At 64.7% G+C, this 19,016-nt stretch overlaps 6 protein-coding genes across 6 annotated transcripts in view; 4 read left to right on the top strand and 2 right to left on the bottom strand.

The window, feature by feature from the left end:
- CHLRE_14g609030v5 (uncharacterized protein) lies at nucleotides 1-5,526 on the top strand. Its single transcript, XM_043069941.1, has 10 exons — nucleotides 1-65; nucleotides 252-431; nucleotides 954-1,090; nucleotides 1,807-1,869; nucleotides 2,279-2,336; nucleotides 3,190-3,264; nucleotides 3,923-4,027; nucleotides 4,345-4,394; nucleotides 4,833-4,939; nucleotides 5,167-5,526. The coding sequence occupies exons 1-10, from the start codon at nucleotides 60-62 to the stop codon at nucleotides 5,376-5,378; spliced, it is 993 nt and encodes a 330-aa protein (XP_042916614.1). The 5' UTR covers nucleotides 1-59; the 3' UTR covers nucleotides 5,379-5,526.
- A 54-nt stretch (nucleotides 5,527-5,580) lies between these two features.
- CHLRE_14g609010v5 (uncharacterized protein) lies at nucleotides 5,581-7,796 on the top strand. Its single transcript, XM_043069940.1, has 5 exons — nucleotides 5,581-5,800; nucleotides 6,033-6,234; nucleotides 6,471-6,543; nucleotides 6,791-6,929; nucleotides 7,190-7,796. Exons 1-5 carry the CDS (start codon nucleotides 5,654-5,656, stop codon nucleotides 7,421-7,423), a joined length of 795 nt encoding a protein of 264 aa, XP_042916613.1. The 5' UTR covers nucleotides 5,581-5,653; the 3' UTR covers nucleotides 7,424-7,796.
- A 64-nt stretch (nucleotides 7,797-7,860) lies between these two features.
- On the top strand, nucleotides 7,861-11,755 carry CHLRE_14g608990v5 (uncharacterized protein). Its single transcript, XM_043069939.1, has 3 exons — nucleotides 7,861-9,161; nucleotides 9,334-10,242; nucleotides 10,501-11,755. Exons 1-3 carry the CDS (start codon nucleotides 8,151-8,153, stop codon nucleotides 10,720-10,722), a joined length of 2,142 nt encoding a protein of 713 aa, XP_042916612.1. The 5' UTR covers nucleotides 7,861-8,150; the 3' UTR covers nucleotides 10,723-11,755.
- A 152-nt stretch (nucleotides 11,756-11,907) lies between these two features.
- On the bottom strand, nucleotides 11,908-14,240 carry CHLRE_14g608970v5 (uncharacterized protein). The gene is made up of 3 exons (XM_043069938.1): nucleotides 13,346-14,240; nucleotides 12,771-12,988; nucleotides 11,908-12,529 (listed from the first exon to the last, which is right to left on the bottom strand). The coding sequence occupies exons 1-3, from the start codon at nucleotides 13,899-13,901 to the stop codon at nucleotides 12,461-12,463; spliced, it is 843 nt and encodes a 280-aa protein (XP_042916611.1). The 5' UTR covers nucleotides 13,902-14,240; the 3' UTR covers nucleotides 11,908-12,460.
- A 3,514-nt stretch (nucleotides 14,241-17,754) lies between these two features.
- On the top strand, nucleotides 17,755-18,886 carry CHLRE_14g608950v5 (uncharacterized protein). The gene is made up of 3 exons (XM_043069937.1): nucleotides 17,755-18,218; nucleotides 18,405-18,584; nucleotides 18,693-18,886. The coding sequence occupies exons 1-3, from the start codon at nucleotides 18,213-18,215 to the stop codon at nucleotides 18,729-18,731; spliced, it is 225 nt and encodes a 74-aa protein (XP_042916610.1). The 5' UTR covers nucleotides 17,755-18,212; the 3' UTR covers nucleotides 18,732-18,886.
- A 58-nt stretch (nucleotides 18,887-18,944) lies between these two features.
- CHLRE_14g608900v5 (uncharacterized protein) overlaps nucleotides 18,945-19,016 on the bottom strand; it is a 3,326-nt gene continuing 3,254 nt past the window's right edge. The window contains exon 3 of the mRNA XM_043069936.1: nucleotides 18,945-19,016. This exon is cut by the window's right edge and continues 716 nt beyond it. The gene's annotated coding sequence lies outside the window, so the exon portion shown is untranslated.

Raw genomic sequence — 19,016 nt, 5'->3', positions numbered from 1 at the left:
GCCCCGGTCGCATCCGGCGCGGCGGCTGTCGGGGCCTCCACACAACTGCGGCTGCAGGAATGCAGGTGCGCGTGCGTGTGTGTATGATCATGCGTGGTAGATGCAACCATGCACACGCACTTGTCCGGTTTTGCTTCAAACGCCGCATCATACGGTACTCGCCACCGAGTCAGTTTGTGAATTGTGGGCCGGGTGCCTGCTGTGTCATCTGCCATCCCTCCTGTTGCCCACTTACATGGAGTGGTCTGCAGGAGCAGCAGCAGCAGCCTCCACCACTGACGGGGCCGCCGGCTCCGAATGCGGCGACCGCAGCTGTGGCTGCTGCGGCGGGCGCCGGTGCTGACGTGGGCGCTGTGCGGGTGGCTGTGGGCCAGATGACGGCGTGCGGCGACCAGGCTGCAAACCTGGAGGTGTGCAGCCGCCTGGTGCAGGTGAGGCGGTGGCGGCTGGGGCGGGGTGCTGGGCGGTTGAGGGAGTGGATGGGGGTTGTCTTCAGCATCACCATCAAACAGACACGGGGGTGCTCGGCTCATGGAAAGGCGTGGAACGGGTTGTGCGCCGGGGTTGTGCGCGCATGACCTATGCGGTTGGCCGTTGGCTGGGGTTATAGCGGTTGGCCGTTGGCTGGGGTTGTAGCGGTTGACCGTCGGCTGGGGTTATAGCGGTTGACTGTTGGCTGGGGCAGTGTGCGACTCTCACAGTGATCACAGACAGGCGGGGAGAAGGCGGCTGTTTTGGGAAGCACCCATTGGCGTGTCCACACACACGTAGACACGCTTACATGTCCTTCCGAATACCACACCTGCTCCTCCCCTTCCCCTCCCATTCCTTTACCCTACAGTACATCCGTGTATGCACCCCCTAACAATGATCCCCCTCCCACCCATTCCGCCCTGCTCGCATCCCTGCTTGCAATGGCCCCCACCCCACCCCATCTACCCCACCCCCGCCAGGACGCCGCCGCCGCCGGCTGCCGGCTGCTGTTCCTGCCCGAGTGCTTTGGCTTCATCGGCGACAGCCCCGCCCAGTCGCTGGCGGCGGCGCAGCCCCTGACCGGCCCGCTGATGGACCAATACCGCCAGCTGGCCAGGTGGGAGGGTGCATGGGGTGAAGGGGGGGAGGGCTTGGCAGGCTGGTGTAGGCATGGTGGTGTGTGGGGTGGGGTTGCGAATACCAGTCCAAGCTAACCCAAACCCAACTAAAACTAGCGGAGCACAGGCAGAGGCGTTAGCTGCAAGCGATAGTTGCAGGGGGTGGGGGTGGTGGACAGGGGTGGAGGGATAGGCGGGGTTGGGCGCGGGGCGGGGCGGGGCAGGGCGGGAGCTCACGGCTAGGAATTGGGAGTGTGGCCGCGGCTGGGTGTTGGCAGTATGCGGCTGGTCAAGCAGAGCAGCGGCAGTCATGGCTGCCTGTGTGTGGGGGTGGTAGGGTGGGGGGGGGCGATGCCGGTGTGCTGGAGCGCCGACCGAGTGCCGTTGCCGGCCTGGCGCATGTGGGCGTGTGCGGTACACATGCGCCCGCGTGTTGGGCCGTGGTGGCGTGTGGGCTCGCCCACCTCCCACCTCCCACCTCCCACCTGCACACACATGCACACACATGCACTCCCCGCCAAGAACTTCGGTGTACACACGCACCCTGGACACACGTATGGCACACACAGTGCATGGGTAACACTGTCCTACGCCTTATGTTCTCCTTGTGCTCTTTAACACACTGCCCTTTCTTGTCTGCACCCTCGCCCTGTGCGCTCCCTCCTCCCTCCCCCCTCCCTCGACGACACACCCACACCCACACCCACGCCCACAGGACACACGGGTTGTGGCTGTCCCTGGGCGGCTTCCAGGAGGTGGGGCCGGACCCGCAGCACATGTGAGTGTGTCAAGGTGTGGGTGAGAAGGTGTGAGGGCGTTGTTATGTGCGTGAGTGTGGGTGTGGGTGTGGGTGTCTGAGGGGGGTAGGGAGGCGGCGGCAGGGAGGGGAGCTGGGAGCGGGGGAGGGAAGAATGGAGCGGGGGGCTGGGGGCGGGGACCGCGTGGCGGAGCCCCGCGGGTGCAGGGCTGGGTGGTTTGCAATGCACGGGACTTGGCGCAGGAGAGGCGGCGCAGCGGTGCGGCCGCGGCCTAGGGCTGATACGGGGCAGGCGCTGGCAGCAGACGTCGGCCACACGCACACGTTCAATTTGTGATACAGACACACGCTCACAATCACATGCACTCTCTCTCTCTCACACACACGCACACACACACACACACACATACACACACACATGCCCCCGCAGCTACAATACGCACGTGGTGGTGGACGACGCCGGCGAGCTGGCGGCGGTGTACAGGAAGGTGCGTGCGTGTGTGTGTGTGTGTGTGTGTGTGTGTGTGTTAAAAAAACGAAACGAAAGCCCGCCCAGACGACGCCGGAGTTACTTACGGATACCTACCAATTTACCGAGCGTCGCGTGGTTGTCGTCACCCAGGTAGTCATACTTACCCGCGATAAGCCTGTAACCCCACGGGCGACCATTCGGCCTGACCCCGCGATGCACCTGTATGCGTCCATGCTCCGCACCCTGGGCGCGCTAAACAACGTGTGTGTGTGTGTGTGTGTGTGTGTGTGTGTGTGTGTGTGTGTGTGTGTGTGTGTTAAAGAGCACAAGGAAAACATTACGCGTGGGACAGTGTATGCGATGCAGATGTGTGTGTGTGTGTGTGTGTGTGTGTGTGTGTGTGTGTGTGTGTGTGTGTGTGTTTGGGGGGGGGGGGAAGGGAGGGCGCCGGCGTGTATGAGCTTGATTGTGAGTAAGGGTGTATGGAGGGGTAGTTTATGCCAGTTTCAAGAGGGTGGCGGTTAATCTTCGCGAAGCCCAAAGAACGTGAGACGGAGCTGTTGAAGCAGCCTGTGCATGTGCCGTGCGCGCGTGTGCGCGCGGCCTACACATGGCAAGCAAGGAGTAAGCCGCCCCCCCCTGTGCGGGCGGATTGCGCTTGTGGGTCTACGCCAGCTGCAGCCTTCGCCCCATGTGTGATACGCACTGCCGCTTCATGCCCTACCTTTGCCCCCTGCTCATACCGCTGCGCTCATTCAACAAGTAAATACACACACACACACACACACACACACGCATCCACGCTCACCGACTCTAGCGTGTTTACTCCTGTGTGCCCTCCCACCCGTGTCTCCCACCCCGCCCCCCAGATCCACCTGTTTGACGTGGACGTGCCCAACGGCCCACTGCTCATGGAGAGCCGCACTACCGCGCCAGGCAGCCAGGTGGGGGAGGGGGCGGAGGAGGAGGGGGCGGAGGAGGGGACGGAGGAGAGGGGGCTGTGGGCAGGTGAGGTGGGGTGGGGGCGGGGAGGGGGGTGGGTACGTGTGGGGTTGAGGCGAGGTGGGCGGACAGGGGGTGGGTACGTGTGTAGTAGGCGGGCGGTGAGGCGAGGCGGGCGGGGAGGGGGTGGGACGAGCGGGGGCTGTGGGCAGGTGGGTGCGTAGCTGTGACAGGTGCAGGGCCGTGCAGCAGTCCAGCACTGGGGTGCATGGCGAGTAGTCGGCCGACAGCTGTGCAGTGCGGTGTGGTGCTGTGTGGTGCGGTGTGGTGCAGCCGGGGGAAGGCAGCCGGGACGAGGCAGGCGCGCACGAGCGCTCCCGGCGGTGTGTTGGCGAGCGGCGGCGGCTCACATCCCCACTCCTTTCGGCGGCTCCCCACCCCAGCTCCACCCAACACGCACCTGCACCTGCACCTGGACGCACCTGCTCCCAGCTATCGCACTACCCACCCACCCCTCCTTGGATCGGACACTCCCACTCGTTTTCATTGGTTTAGTTTGGGCTGGTATTTACAACCCACCCATGACCCCTAACCCCTAGCCCCTGGCCCCTGGCCCCTCCACACACACGCCCCACACGCCACACACGCGCCCCCCCGCAGGCGGTGGTTGTGGACACGCCCGCGGGCCGCCTGGGCCTCACCACCTGCTACGACCTGCGCTTCCCAGAGCTGTTCGCGCACCTCACCTGGGAGCGCGGGGCGCAGGTAGGGCGGGGGGGGGAGAGGGCATGGGGAGGGGATGCCAGGGGGGCGGGATGGGGTGGGATGGGCAGAGGGTGGCGCTGGAGCCGTGGAGGACTGGAGTGCTTGTGCCGGGTGGCAATGGGGGGAAGTACAAGGCACACAGGAGGTGCACGCGGGCGGGTGGGAAGTCCCGTGCGCAAATCTCCTCTCTGTCGCTGCACTCCCCCTCTCCCACACGCCCCCATGCCCCGCGTCCTTCTCGCGGTACCCGCCCCCACCCCCACCCACCCTCGCCCGCACCGCCCGCTCCCGCGGCTGCCCCGCCCCCCCCCATCCAGGTGCTGGCCGTTCCCTCCGCCTTCACCGTCGTCACCGGCGCCGCCCACTGGTGCGCGCGGCCAGGGCGGGCAGTGCGGCGCGGGAGGGCTGTAGGGAGGGTGTCGGGGCGGCTGTAGGGAGGGTGTCGGGGCGGCTGTAGGGAGGGTGTCGGGGCGGCCGTAGGGAGGGTGTCGGGGCGGCTGTAGCGCGGGGCGGTGTGGGGCGGGGCGGTGTGGGGCGGCTGTAGCACAGGGCGGTGTTGGGCGGCGGCTTGCACCGAAAACCGCCGCTGCCCCATCACACACACACACACACACATACACACACACACACGCACACACTGGTGTGGTCTCCTAGCATCCGCCGCCGTGCACATGTCAGCCCCGCCCTCCCGCCCTCCCGCCCCTGCCTGCCCCCCCGCCCCTGCCCGCCCTCCCGCCTCTGCCCGCCCTCCCGCCCTCTTGTCACACACACTCCTGGCGGCGGCGGCGGCGGCGGCGGCGGGCAGGGAGGTGCTGCTGCGCGCCCGCGCCATCGAGTGCCAGGCCTACGTGGTGGCGGCGGCGCAGGCGGGCCGCCACAATGCCAAACGGGAGAGCTATGGACACGCCATCAGTGAGCGCTGCATCCCGAGGAGAGGGAGGGAGGCAGGGTGCGGGAAGGACTGGAGGAGGCTGGGTTCGGGGCGGCTCCAGCTTACCCTGGTGGTGACACCGGCTGCTTGCGGCCCTCCTTTCCCACCAACCCTCTACCCACCTTCGCATCACTGACTGGCTCCCCTCCTTCCCCTCCCTCCCGCTCCTCCCTCCCTCTCCGCCCCCGCCCCTCTTCCCCCTCCCCAGTCGTGGACCCCTGGGGCTCCGTCATCGCTCGCCTACCCGATGCACTCCAGACAGGCATCGCCGTGGCGGAGCTGCAGCTGGGCCCGGCCGGGCTGCTGCACGCCACACGCGACCGCATGCCCTGCCGCCAGCACAGAGACAAGGGCCGAGCCGCGTACGCACACGGCCAGGGGCACCGGCCGCAGCAGCCCGCCCCGCAGCCAGGGATGTAGGGCGGCGGGGGCAGGGGCAGCGGCGGCAGGCCGGGGCAGGGCGGGGTACGACGCCGAGCTCGAGGGCGTCGTGTGGTGCGCTATGGTGTTGCTTATGGCCATGGACGAATGGGCCCGTTAGGGAGGGGCCCGAGGATCCCGCGACACCAGATGGAAAGGATTTGCAAATATGTAGACACAGTGTTGCGCCAAGAGTTAAAGGCTTGGACGTCTTTGGGTGCTCTGGGCAGCAATCAAGTTAAGAGCTACGGATACGAACCTGCAAATGTAAACGGATGGTGTCGCAGTTGGCTGTGGGCGACTCCTCCGCCGGCGTCGACACGGGCGCTGCCGCCGCCGCGCTGCTGCGCTCGCTGCAGGGTCTTCGGCTGCTGCTGCCCGACCTGGGGCCGCACTGGGAGGAGCAGCTGGGGGTGCAGCAGGTGGGGCGGGCGGGCGGCATCTGGGTGCGGTGCTTGTAGCAGGGAGTTGCATCGAGCTTTTGCGGATGGATAAGTGGGGACGTGGCCTTAGGGTGGCGCTTGCAGACTGCGTCCACACCACCATGTATGCATCATCAAGAGAGCTGGCGAGTCATGTCGAGTACCCCTCAGCCGCACTCCCCTGACCCATGCTGCCACCTCCACCCCCACCTCCCACCTGCAACCTCCGCAGAAGCTGGTGGCCATAGAGCACATGCTGGAGGGCACAGCCGCCTCTCCGGCGCCCGCCTCCTCCCCTGCTGGTGAACCCTGCCCCAGTGACAGCCCTGCCAGCGCTGCCCCCCAGTGGGACGTGTGTCTGTACGGCGATGCGCAGCGGGCGGCGGGCGAGCTGCGGAGCCTGGCGCCCTTCTACCGGCAGTACGGCACACGGAGTGAGGGAGATGGAGGGAGATGGAGGGAGCAGGGGGAGGTGGAGGCAGGGACACGAGGGGCAGGCGGTATGGGTTGGTGGGAGTGTGACATATCAGGATGGCCACACCGCCAGACAAGCCCCCTCCCTTCCCTCCCTTTCCTCCCGCCATTCCCCTACACAAACCCAATGCGCACACACTTGCCTCCCCCTCCCTGCCCTCCCCTGCCCTGCCCTGCCCTCCCTGCCACTACCCAGCCACGGAGTCGTGCTACCAGCACTGCACCTGGGTGCTGGGCGAGGCACTCATGGGGGCGGCACGCAACTACAGGTGGGCGCGTGGGGTGGTGGTTACATTCATAACTAAGGGGGCGGGAGCGGCGGGCGAGTGTGTGTTTGGGGCTCGTGACTTGCGAAGTGGCGGCAAGGTCAGTTAGGTGGAGGCGCGGGGCAAGGCATAGCACACCGGCTGCGCCTGCATTGACAAGCCACATAATCAACCATTCTGCCCTCCCTCCGCCTCCCTCCCCACCATTCTCCCCTCCTCCCACCTCCTCCTTCCCCCCCATGCCCCTCAGCGGCCCCGGCAGCACGCTGCTCCGCGCGTGCGACCTGGCCGTGGCGGCGGTGGCGGTGCGGGGGCTGCGGCGCGCGCACGAGACGCACCTGGGCGCACTGGCGCGGCTGCAGTGCAGGCTGGCGCTGGCGCTGCCGCAGGTGGGGGCAGGGAGCGACAGGGGAGGACTGGGGTGGCTGGGGGATAGGGCGTAGGGGGTACATGTGTGTGAGGGAGCAGACTGCAAGGGAACGGTGTCCTACGGCCTACTAGAGGCGCCTAGCGCTTTCATGTACATATACCGTGTTGCGCAACATGCCGGATTCCTTATAGCGGAATACTCCGCAGCTGCCAGTTACCCAATCATTACACGCCTGCACATCATACCTCCTCCCTCCTACCCCACGCTCCTACCCCCCAGGTGGGCGAGCGGCTGGTGCAGCTGCGCACCGCCCTGGCCGAGCAGCCGCTGGGCCCGGGGGCTGTAGCAGTGGACGTGGGCCGCCTGGCCGCAACCAACCTGGCGCTGCTACTGCCGCCCGCAGTCATGAAGGCACCAGCAGCAGCAGCAGCAGCAGCAGCGCCAACGGACACAGCAGCCGCCTCTGCATGGAGTGGTGATGGCGGCGACGGCGACGGCGCTACCGCGTTGTAGCAGGAGGGAGGGGGGCCAGAGGTTGGCGTGCCCCGGCCACCGCAAGGGGCGCGGCGCACCTATACACTTCAGAAAGGGGGGGCCCTGTCAAGCTGGTAAACACACGTTCCCGGCCGCCGCCGACTGCACACAGCCATTATTTTTTACACGAAGCTATTGTACACAAGGTAGAAGGAGGAGGAATGAGCAGTAAAGGTACCTCCCCTGGTGAGTACGGCATAAGACACGTTAGGGCTGTAACGCCATGCGGCGCTGCGGCTGTTGTCGGAATGCACCTACTTGGAGTCAGGAGGTGGCTGCAGCCGGGGAAGCGGAGATTGGGACAGGGTCTGGGCGGTGGCTGGACTGGCGGTGGAGCTGAACCCAATCAGTTGCAACCTGAGGACAATCATACCGTAGACTTTCCACCAATATATAATCAAGAGCCCATCGGCACTGTAGACAAGTCTGTGAGGATACAGGCACATACAGGCACAAACAGGAACGTACCATGGAAACATCCCCCTCGCGTCGTGATGGAACAGGCTCAATCGACGCAGACCAACCACATGCGCATAATCTCCTAGATGTGCTTCGGCAGCTAGACATCAACGCTGGGGACCGCATTCTTGGCACGACGTCGGGGGGCAAAGGGTGGTCGGGCGCACGGCTCGCCTGCAAAGCGCTGCGCGATTTTGTGGACGCCAACCTTCGCAGTGTGGAGCTCTGCTGGACATGGAATCGCGCGATGAAGTCGCAGCCTCCTGGGGCCGCGCAGACCGGCTTCACCTCGCCTGTGGCGCGGTTCCGGCGCTGCAGCCTCTTGTCCATAACATTTAAAAGGGACGAGGAAGACGCGAATGACGACGCGGATGAAGACGATGCGGATGAAGACGATGCGGACGAAGACGATGCGGATGAAGACGCGGTTGAAGACACGGATGAAGACGTGGACAGCGAGCATGGAGACGCCATTCAGCACCCGGCGTTGCTGGCCTCCCTGTGCGTGGCCGGCGTGAGTGCCGATGTGGCGCGCAACATCACCGAGCTGCGTCTGAAGCTGCCCCTGGACCTGCCCTCGCTGGTCACCGTGGCGGTCGTGCTGGCGGGGACTCTGCGACACGTGCGCATACTAGCGCTCGGTACGCAACCGTGCGGCATTGGCAGGTATGGCTTCTACAATATGCACGCTCTCCACACCAGGCTGCGTGCCGCTTTCCCGGCGCTTGAGGGGCTCAACCTCCCTGCCAGGCCCTGCCTGCGCGACCTAGAAGCTTTCGCCGGCAGCAGCCTACACACCGTGCGCGTCATGGCGGATAGCCCCGGCATCCTGCGCATGTCGCACGTGCGCAGCCTGGTGCAGCTGCCGCAGCTCCGGCAGCTTGACCTGGACGGGGAGGACTGGGGTACAGAATGGGGCGGCGACGACTATATTTGGGATGACGAGGACGACCATGTGGGGTATGATAAGGCAGCGAACAGCCCGGCGGGTGCTGCTCTAAGGGACGCCAGCGATGACGAGGCGTTCCACGGTATGTTTGATGAGGATGTGGAGGAGCTGTTGACGGTGCGGCGGCTGCTGGTGTCGCCGCCGCCGGCACTGGAGCGCCTGCGGTGGCCTGGGCGGGCGTGGTTGGAGGTCGGGTTCACGGGCGGCAGGATCACGTGTGTAGACCTACATGAAGATGACTTGCACCACGCCGCGTTGGTGCTGCTGCCGGTGCTGGCGGCGACGGGGCGCCGGCTGCCGCTGCTCAAGGTGAGGTTCGGGCCGGGGTGACGGAGGTTAGCGGTGACGGGGGCGGCGGCGGGAAGCTGGCAAAGGTTCGCCTTCGGCACGAGTAGGGTTGCGCCTTCAGCGCACACTGCCGCAATGAGGTGCAGTTCACTTACCGCCCACGTCTTCAACTTTCTTTCGCCACACGGTGTAGGTCAAGCGCATGACCGAGCACTCCGACGACGTCATATCTCAGCTGCAGCCGCACACGCTCTTTTCCCGGCTGCTGGCGGCGACCGACCGCGTGGAGCTGGGGGTTTTGAGGTTGATTATTTGGCGCCAGCCTTCTGCCGAGGTGGCGGCGAGGTTGCAGGCGGTGGTGAGGGCGGTTGGCGGCATGCCGGAGAAGCTCCAGTTTGGGCGTTATTGGGTCTCATACCTCAGCCTGCAGACACGGCCGCGGTACTCGGGAGGCGCAGGAGGGCACAGGCAGGCCGCAGGCAGCGCCGCCACGCCAGCAGCGCCTGCAGCAGTGACGGAGGTGACGGCGCAGCAGGTGCTGGAGCGGGCGGCGGCGCGCATGTGGGACACGGCTGAGGCGGAGGCCGCGGCAACGGTGGCACGGGTGGAGGCTGCGATAGCTGCATACGAGGCAGATGGGGATGACAGGCGTCCACGCACCAGGCTTGACAACATGTACGTGCTGCTGCGTGGGCCGCTCGTGTGGCAGCTGACCTGCGGGCCTGATGGAGCAGCAAGCGGTGGCGGCGCGGCGCGGCTGAAGGAGTGGCTTGAGAGCCTGGTGGCCCGGTCGCCGCCGCCGGCCACAGCAGCAACAGCAGCAGCAGCAGCCGTAGCTCCGGGCAGCCCGGCGGGGACAGCGGCAGCGGCAGAAGCCCCTGGGGAAGTGAAGGTGCGGCGCTGCAGCTTTGCCGCCTGCGGCTTTGGCTCTGCCGTAGCGGTTGTCTGGTGCGATGACCCCATCGCAGCTCTGCAGCTGTACCGGGCAGCGGCGGCGGCGGCCGGCGAGGCGCCTGGCTGCCCGCAGGTGTCGGCATGCAAGGCGGATGACGGACACCTGGCGACCTTGGACAGTCAGTGCTGGGCCCCTGCCATCAATGAGGTAGGGACACCTTTCATTAGATTGTAAACTCGAAATGTGGGGTGCAGGGCACCGGCGGCTGCTGGGTGTGCTGTGTCCAGCCACATGCTGCTCCACACGCATCTTAGCCCAGCTCCCACCCACCTCCCCACCCACGTGCCTTTCAGCTGTCCGCCGGCCGTTGCACTGGTGGTCCCCTCCTGGGCAGCAGTGCCCCAATACATCCAACTGCTCACATGATACTGTTGCTGTTTGGTTGCTGCTGCTGCCCGGCTGCAGGTGATCCGTGAGCTGTGGGACGACCACCTCCGCTCCGCGCCAGTGCCGGCTGCTCCCACGGCAGAAGTAGGGCAGGAGCAGGCGGCACTCGGGGCGCGGGATGCAGGCAAGGCAGTAACGAGGCCAGTCGGAATGGCGGCGTGGGAGGGTGACCTGCAGTTCATCGAGCACCTGTTGCTGTTGGTGGAGCAGGCGGTGGACATCGTGTCTTGTGCCTGGTAGGGTTGTGGGCATGTGAGGCATTAAACCGTGTTAAAAGTGTGTGAGGTTCGGCCTACTGTGCAAGAGAACCTGTGTCCAAGTATATACACAACAAGGCTGTTGTCCAAACCGCGTAATGCAGCGGTGGTGGGTGTGGAGCGGCCTGGGCAGGCGGCAGCGGATCAGGGTGGGCGGCAGTGGGGCAGGGCGGGGTGGCAGCAAGGCGGGACGGGGCGGCAGTAGGGCAGGGCGAGGCGGTAGCGGGGCGGGTCGGGGCGGCGTGGGAATGTGACCTGCAGGTCCTGCAGCGCCTGCTGTTGCTGACGGAGCAGGTACACAAGGCGGTGGCCACCTGCAAATGAGTATTCGTGCATTCCTGCTAGCAGGATTGTGGGCATGTGACGCGTGAGATAGACCGTGTGAGAGATGTGTGGGGTGCGGCCTGCTTCGAGAGGGGCTTCTGTCTCAACACACAAAAGGCTCTTGTCCGAACAGCACGACGCAGCGGTGGTAGGTCCGGCATGGTGCATGCTGGCATGTGGGTGACGGTATTGAAGGCAGGTTGGCGGAAGGCAGGTTGGCGGCCGCAGCAGTACTGCAGCATAGCAGTAACGCAGGGCGTAGGGGCGGCGGCAGGATGACGGGTCGACAAGGTAGGCCGCCTTGTATGGGAGGAGTGGCATGTGGCAAAGCCTGTGCCGCCAGGACCTGTAATGGCGGTTGTTGCTGTTGGGAGGCTGTGCAGCTCTCGCACGAGCAGTGTTCACCTTGGTGTGACCGCTGAGTAAGAGGCAACAACTTCACTTTTTGCATTGGCGCGGTGGCTCCTTGGCTACCGCATTTGTGTAGCACTACGGACGCACACGGGCATAGGCGTACGGGCGCGTATGGCAGTGCCACTTTGCCAGCGCCATGCCCCGGCACGCATGGCAGCCATGTGTGGTAAGGCCTTGTTGAGGCGCCGCACACAGCAGCACACGCCAGCCCTGTGCCCAACCAGACAAGCAGACAACCATTGCCCGTCGCCACTAAGCTGCTGTAAATTACCTGGTGGTAGTGACAGGCTACCGTACTCAATGTATGTCTGGCTGATGCGGCAGGGGGCCAAGTCGCCCAGATGGTCCAGGGAAGCAGGGGCGTGACACGAGGTTGGCGCACTGCGCAGCTGAGTGACCTGCACTTTGAGCGAAACGTAGCGCATGCATAACTGAACCCGTATTACATTCGTCCTCAGCCGGCATCCGCATGCGCACCTTATCCAGTGCACCAGTCAAACGTCTTACCCACAACCGGGCCTGCCCACCGCTCACTGCTCAGGAGTCTTGGCGCCTCTGGCGCCTGGGGTAGGTGCCCCGCCACTGCACGCCTGTCCGCTCACGGGACCTGCCCCTCGTTCGCTCCGCAGGCCGCAGCAGGCGGAGACGACAACCCAGCGTGTGTGCCTGCCCTGCCCTGCCCTCACCTGCACCACCTACCTCCGGCTTACTGGGCTCCGGCACTTTTGCCCCCATTCTGCTTCACTCAGCACTACGCTGCGCCACACCTGTGTCCCCCTGCCTCCTCCATCCCGGCTGCGTCTAGGACCGAAACCCCCTCCACGGCCGGAGCCCACAGCCCCACGTGCGCACCTACCCTGCCAACCCGGCACGATGCCCCCCGGCCCCCGTCCGGCGTTGCTCCCTCCTGCCCCGCTCCGGCTCTGCCCCGGCACTCGGCTCAACGCTCCAATGCTGCTCCATACCGGCTCCGGCGCTCACACTCAGCGGAAGGAGTCGACCGTGATGCGCCAGCGGCCCTTGCGCAGCCGCCGCAGCAACACCTCGCGGCCCTGTGATGAGCCACACGGAGAGCAGCGCAGCAGAGGGAGCGCGCGAGAGACGTATTGAGGGCGAGGGTGGGTCAAACAGGGAGTGGCGTCATGAGAGCTGGGGAGACGGCATGGCGCCGGTGGTAACACGCGCTGGGCAGGGCTGCGGCCCATGCACGCCCGCGTCACAGCTGCATGCCAGCGGCTTCACCGCAGATCGCCAGCACCCTCTGCGCCCCCCTGCCGCCCCCACTCCTCCCACCTGCGGCGTGCTGAGCCGCTTCTCCAGCCCATGCCGGTTGACCCGCTTGCGCCGGCTGGGCTGGTAGGTGTTGCCGCGGTTGCCGCACCGCAGCGGGGCGGGGGCGGGGCCGCCGGGGGCCGGAGGGGCGGGCGCAGGCGCGGGCGCAGGCGTGGCGGGGAGGCCGGCGGGGGCAGGGGGCTGGTGCGGCTGGTGCGGCTGCAGCGGGCGGGGTGCGCCTGGTGGGGTTGGGAATTTGGAATTTGGAGTTGGGGGTTGGGGAGGTTGTGAGAACTGGAATCGTTTATGCTTGGTGCGGTGTGTGTGTATGAGGGGGAGCGGCCGCCAAGTCCGTGTCTCCGAGCCTTAGGCCCACGAACATGACGACGACACGGTGGCCCTCCACTTCCCCCGACCCCAGCTGTGTGCCCAGCCCACCCGGCATCCACCCGGCATCAGCGAGCCAGCGAGCCAGAGACGGCAATCGCCACCCACGCCCCGGCGTGCGCCCAGTTCGTATCGTAACCAGCCCCGCTGAGCTCCCTTTCCCGCCGTAGTCAGGCTGGAAGCCGTGGACACCCCGCATCCACACCCACCTGGCAGCACGTGCGGCGCCCATAGCTCCGGCGGCGTGAGCGGCGCATGCAGCTGCAGCCGGGGTGTGACGCCGTCTGCGCCCCCTAGGTGCATCTGCAGCCGTGGCAGGTGCTGATGCGCCCCTAGCAGCTCCTGATGAGACAGCTGTGGCTGCTGCGCCGAGAGTGTCTGCGGCTGGTGGCGGCCGCGGTGCGCCTCGGCCAACAGGCGGGAGACGTCAAAGGAGACAAGCCGCGAGTCCCACAAGCAAATAGTGGGTGCCAGGCCGGAGTCATGCGCGGCCGTCAGCGGCCCGCCTGCCCCGCCACCGAACCCCACAAACAATCCAGCGTCTCCAGATGCATGCTGTCGCCCAGATGACGATGCTGTGAGCGTGTCCAGGCGCTCCAGAGCGAATGATGAGCGCTCCGAGAAGCTTAGGTCCGCGCTGGGCGGTGCTTGTGTGCTAGAAAAGAGTGATCCTAGGTTACTGGTTGCTTGGGAAAGGGCCGGACCCTGCAAAAGCAGGGAGCCATACTGTCCTGCGCGAGCGATGACACTGCTGCTGCTCGCCATCGCTCAGCTTGATGTGATATTGTTTAGTTTTACTGTATGGAGTGCAATCTAAGGTCACAAAGTTTAAGCTCGTGACATGAATGCCAAAGTGTTCATCTTACCGTCACCATCCGGCCCACTAAGCCAGTGGACAGCAAACCCACTGGGCCAGTGGGCTTTGGTTGTCATATAACCACGTAACATAACAATCAACTATACTAATGCTAAATTACAGTATTGTCACTCCAGGCCGGTGCGACAGCTGGCCCCGACAACATTCCGGGGACATCTCGCGGGCAGTGCAGCTCGCTGGCACCAGATACAGGGCAGCTGTCGATGCAGTTGATATACATAAGCATCGTTATGTATTGTTTGCAGCTTTGGGGATGCTATGGCAGCTCAACTTTTGCGGGGACCCCGATCACTAGCGCTTGGGCGGTGGCCCTTGGTGCGAGCGGTGCTTTCCTCGCTGCCAGCGAAACGTAATGGGTATTGCCGTGGGAGGCAGATGCGCGGGGGTGGGCGGCAGGGCGGCAGGCCGGCGGGAGGCAAAGCTGGGGGGTGGGAGGGGGTAGCGACCAGACAGCAGGGGGAGCAGCGACTCTGAACGGGGGCACGCCAACCCTCCTCGGCAGGCTCAATTGATGCTGCAGCTCTCACTTGGGAGTGTTCGCTTGCAGTTGGGGGACGATACCGGGCACACGAAAAGCTACGTCGGGGTCAATGCGGGGCGGGCCATGCGAGCGTGGGGCAGGGGGTGGGGAGCGACGTGTGCGGCCCCAGACACCCCCCTGCCCAGGCAATGCCGCCCGCCCAGCCTGCACCACATTTTGTGGACTCCAGCCATACTGCACACGCCCAGTGCTGTACGGAGCATGAGAAGGACCGTGGTGGATTGGATGCACCGTGCTCTGGCTGGGTGGGATCATTCGAGCGTGGGGCAGGGGGTGGGGAGCGAGCGTGTGCGGCTCCAGCCACCGCCCTGCCCAGGCAATGCCGCCCGCCCAGCCTGCACCACATTTGGTGGACTCTAGCCATACTGCACACACCCAGTGCTGTACGAAGCATGAGAAGTTCCGTGGTGGATTGGATGCACCGTGCCCTGGCGGGGTGGGATCATTCGGGTCAGGAGGGGGTGGGGAGCGAGCGTGTGCGGCCCCAGCCCCCCCCCCTGCCCAGGCAATGCCGTTTCCTAGACATTCCTCCCGGGGGCTACTGTCTGGGGCGAGACTTTGTTTGCCCGGGTTTGGGGCGGGCTGTGTCCGAATCCAAAAACAAGGTACGACCCCTGCCAGCCACCCCCATGCCGAGGCCTGGCTGTATTACATCCTTGGACCTTGGCGGAGTCTTGACCGCAGCCCCTGGTGCGTCAACGCAAGATGTCGCTTTGGCGGGAGCATCTTGCTTGTCGTCTAGCATACGCTGCCTGTACAGGCCCACAGGAGATGCCGTTCGGCACGTAGCGCCCGCTTCCCCTGCCTGTGCCCTCTGCCCGCTTGCGCTTTCCCCGTTGCGATGACGCCTTTCTAATAGTACTGCTCGGCCTGATTCCGCCCAGCTGCCCTTCCGGTCACACACATGCTCAGGGGTGTCCCGGCGCGCGCTCCCATGCACCTCACCCACGTCACCTCGCAAACAGTCCCGCTTCCGCCTGCGTCCTGTGTCTTTGTCTTCCATTCACGACAGTATGCCTTGACCTGCCCATCACACGCCTCACGCGCCGCCAGTCCCATCCCCGCCAGCCCTGGCCTGGCGCACATGATTCGCCCAGCCCCATCCAGCCTTGCGTGCCCAAATCCATAACTCCCGGGTATCCCCAATGGCAAGCTGGTTGCGAGCTGCAGCATCAATTGAGGCTGCGAAGTAGTAGGGGCTGGGCGTGCAGGCGGCGTGGATAGAGGGGGTCGGGGACCGCGCACACTGCCCACCCCCTGTCCCGCCCCCGCCTGGTCCCGCCCCGCAATGCCCCCAGCCCCCCACCCAAACTTGCGCTGCACTCCAGCATCGCCCCCCTCTCCCCTTAGAGCAACATGTTCCCCATGTGCGAGCATCGACCGTGCCTGTGAATCGCTTTCCCATTGCCTGAGAATCGCTTCGGGCGGGGCTGGGGCGGGGCTGAAGTGCTTCGTACAGCACTGGGTGTGTGCAGTATGGCTAGAGTCCACCAAATGTGGTGCAGGCTGGGCGGGCGGCATTGCCTGGGCAGGGCGGTGGCTGGAGCCGCACACGCTCGCTCCCCACCCCCTGCCCCACGCTCGAATGATCCCACCCAGCCAGAGCACGGTGCATCCAATCCACCACGGTCCTTCTCATGCTCCGTACAGCACTGGGCGTGTGCAGTATGGCTGGAGTCCACCAAATGTGGTGCAGGCTGGGCGGGCGGCATTGCCTGGGCAGGGGGGTGTCTGGGGCCGCACACGTCGCTCCCCACCCCCTGCCCCACGCTCGCATGGCCCGCCCCGCATTGACCCCGACGTAGCTTTTCGTGTGCCCGGTATCGTCCCCCAACTGCAAGCGAACACTCCCAAGTGAGAGCTGCAGCATCAATTGAGCCTGCCGAGGAGGGTTGGCGTGCCCCCGTTCAGAGTCGCTGCTCCCCCTGCTGTCTACTCGCTGGTATTTTGTAGGTATTGCTCAGCAGGTGCGGAACAAGGGTGTTGGACTGTTGGCAGGGTCTATGTGGTGCATGCAATGGAGTTTGCCGGATGCAGCCCGCATAGCCCCTGGGTGCACACTGCATGCTCGGGTTGTCCCCCCTTGTAGCACCGCAATCATGCGTACGTGCCTCTACATCCGGCGCTATGTGTATGTGCTCGCAGGGCACACCGCCGCGGCGCCCGAACCATTGTGTAGACAGCGCTAGACGTAGGATGGCTCTGTGGTGCTAGGAGCTGTGCTGGATTGATGTAGCGGTCATGGTGGCAGTGTTACTGTCAGCAAATACAGTAGGGTTGCACTAGTGCGTGGCGCCGCCACCTTGGGCGTGATGGTCGCACGAGCTGCAGGGGCTCCCCTGGTTGGAGGCGCTAGAGCCTCTGTGCAGCCATGTCAGGGACAGGCACGTACGTGCATGTGCATGTAACGTGCATCAGAGAACATGCGCACCTACACGATCCACTCGCAGGGAGCGTGGGTTTAAGGGCCAGATGTTTGTGCAATAGCCGGCCAGGTATACTCAGCCAGTTATATCCGGCCACATATATGCGGCCGGATGTTGCCAGGTGTATCCGGCCCAGATAATATCCGGCCTCCCACCGGTTTATACATCCAATTATAGTCCGCGGCATGTTTTGAAAAATATGCCGGATATAACCCATCCCCCAAAATACAGACGCTGTCTGGTCGCTACCCCCTCCCACCCCCCAGCTTTGCCTCCCGCCGGCCTGCCGCCCTGCCGCCCACCCCCGCGCATCTGCCTCCCACGGCAATACCCATTACGTTTCGCTGGCAGCGAGGAAAGCACCGCTCGCACCAAGGGCCACCGCCCAAGCGCTAGTGATCGGGGTCCCCGCAAAAGTTGAGCTGCCATAGCATCCCCAAAGCTGCAAACAATACATAACGATGCTTATGTATATCAACTGCATCGACAGCTGCCCTGTATCTGGTGCCAGCGAGCTGCACTGCCCGCGAGATGTCCCCGGAATGTTGTCGGGGCCAGCTGTCGCACCGGCCTGGAGTGACAATACTGTAATTTAGCATTAGTATAGTTGATTGTTATGTTACGTGGTTATATGACAACCAAAGCCCACTGGCCCAGTGGGTTTGCTGTCCACTGGCTTAGTGGGCCGGATGGTGACGATGAGCTGAAGTGTTGCATGCATTCCTAGGAAGCCAACTTTGGCACGCACGTCAAGCATAGTAAATACATTGCATTGAAACATCCACAGCACTACCACAAAATCCAGGCTTGTTAGGTTTGCTTGCGCAACCTGAATGTTCAGGGCGTTCTCCCACGCCTGCACAAGGGCTCAGCTAGCCGGTGGTCACAGCAACTTGGGTGCTGCAGCGAAGTCTGGGCTCCTGTGTTGCGCAGACACCGGCGTTTACAGCAGCTCGGTCTGGCCTTGCGCAACACCCACGGTGTGGTGGTCAGCATCTACCTCCATCGCAGCTCGCCCGGCGCTCCGCAACGCGCTGCATGCGCTAGGGCCGCGCCTGGCCAGCCCCGGACTGCTTTCAGCACCTCAACTGCTTGGCGGCAGCAGCAGCAGCAGCCTGAGGTGTTATTTAGCTGCTTGCGCAATCGCCAGTCGTGCGGTTAACGCACCAAGCGGCCCCGGTCGCATCCGGCGCGGCGGCTGTCGGGGCCTCCACACAACTGCGGCTGCAGGAATGCAGGTGCGCGTGCGTGTGTGTATGATCATGCGTGGTAGATGCAACCATGCACACGCACTTGTCCGGTTTTGCTTCAAACGCCGCATCATACGGTACTCGCCACCGAGTCAGTTTGTGAATTGTGGGCCGGGTGCCTGCTGTGTCATCTGCCATCCCTCCTGTTGCCCACTTACATGGAGTGGTCTGCAGGAGCAGCAGCAGCAGCCTCCACCACTGACGGGGCCGCCGGCTCCGAATGCGGCGACCGCAGCTGTGGCTGCTGCGGCGGGCGCCGGTGCTGACGTGGGCGCTGTGCGGGTGGCTGTGGGCCAGATGACGGCGTGCGGCGACCAGGCTGCAAACCTGGAGGTGTGCAGCCGCCTGGTGCAGGTGAGGCGGTGGCGGCTGGGGCGGGGTGCTGGGCGGTTGAGGGAGTGGATGGGGGTTGTCTTCAGCATCACCATCAAACAGACACGGGGGTGCTCGGCTCATGGAAAGGCGTGGAACGGGTTGTGCGCCGGGGTTGTGCGCGCATGACCTATGCGGTTGGCCGTTGGCTGGGGTTACAGCGGTTGGCCGTCGGCTGGGGTTGCAGCGGTTGACCGTCGGCTGGGGTTATAGCGGTTGACTGTTGGCTGGGGTTATAGCGGTTGACCGTTGGCTGGGGCAGTGTGCGACTCTCACAGTGATCACAGACAGGCGGGGAGAAGGCGGCTGTTTTGGGAAGCACCCATTGGCGTGTCCACACACACGTATACACGCTTACATGTCCTTCCGAATACCACACCTGCTCCTCCCCTTCCCCTCGCATTACTTTACCCT

This window comes from Chlamydomonas reinhardtii, chromosome 14 (assembly GCF_000002595.2).
Source record: "Chlamydomonas reinhardtii strain CC-503 cw92 mt+ chromosome 14, whole genome shotgun sequence".
NCBI lineage: Eukaryota > Viridiplantae > Chlorophyta > Chlorophyceae > Chlamydomonadales > Chlamydomonadaceae > Chlamydomonas > Chlamydomonas reinhardtii.
This window is presented reverse-complemented; position numbering and strand designations above follow the sequence as displayed.

Bases quoted from the DNA above. Each gene is read 5' to 3' on its own strand.
- CHLRE_14g609030v5 (XM_043069941.1), top strand. The intron at 1,091-1,806 runs GTGGGAGGGTGC...CCACGCCCACAG, and splicing joins CAATACCGCCAGCTGGCCAG to GACACACGGGTTGTGGCTGT. The intron at 4,395-4,832 runs GTGCGCGCGGCC...GGCGGCGGGCAG, and splicing joins GTCACCGGCGCCGCCCACTG to GGAGGTGCTGCTGCGCGCCC.
- CHLRE_14g609010v5 (XM_043069940.1), top strand. From the start codon at position 5,654: ATGGTGTCGCAGTTGGCTGTGGGCGACTCCTCCGCCGGCGTCGACACG. The intron at 5,801-6,032 runs GTGGGGCGGGCG...CAACCTCCGCAG, and splicing joins AGCAGCTGGGGGTGCAGCAG to AAGCTGGTGGCCATAGAGCA. The intron at 6,235-6,470 runs GTGAGGGAGATG...GCCACTACCCAG, and splicing joins CCGGCAGTACGGCACACGGA to CCACGGAGTCGTGCTACCAG.
- CHLRE_14g608990v5 (XM_043069939.1), top strand. From the start codon at position 8,151: ATGAAGTCGCAGCCTCCTGGGGCCGCGCAGACCGGCTTCACCTCGCCT. The intron at 9,162-9,333 runs GTGAGGTTCGGG...CACACGGTGTAG, and splicing joins GCCGGCTGCCGCTGCTCAAG to GTCAAGCGCATGACCGAGCA. The intron at 10,243-10,500 runs GTAGGGACACCT...GCCCGGCTGCAG, and splicing joins GGGCCCCTGCCATCAATGAG to GTGATCCGTGAGCTGTGGGA.
- CHLRE_14g608970v5 (XM_043069938.1), bottom strand. From the start codon at position 13,901: ATGGCGAGCAGCAGCAGTGTCATCGCTCGCGCAGGACAGTATGGCTCC. The intron at 12,989-13,345 runs GTGGGTGTGGAT...CAACCCCACCAG, and splicing joins GGCGCCGCACGTGCTGCCAG to GCGCACCCCGCCCGCTGCAG. The intron at 12,530-12,770 runs GTGGGAGGAGTG...GGCTCATCACAG, and splicing joins AGCGGCTCAGCACGCCGCAG to GGCCGCGAGGTGTTGCTGCG.
- CHLRE_14g608950v5 (XM_043069937.1), top strand. The intron at 18,585-18,692 runs GTGAGGCGGTGG...GCTCATGGAAAG, and splicing joins TGTGCAGCCGCCTGGTGCAG to GCGTGGAACGGGTTGTGCGC.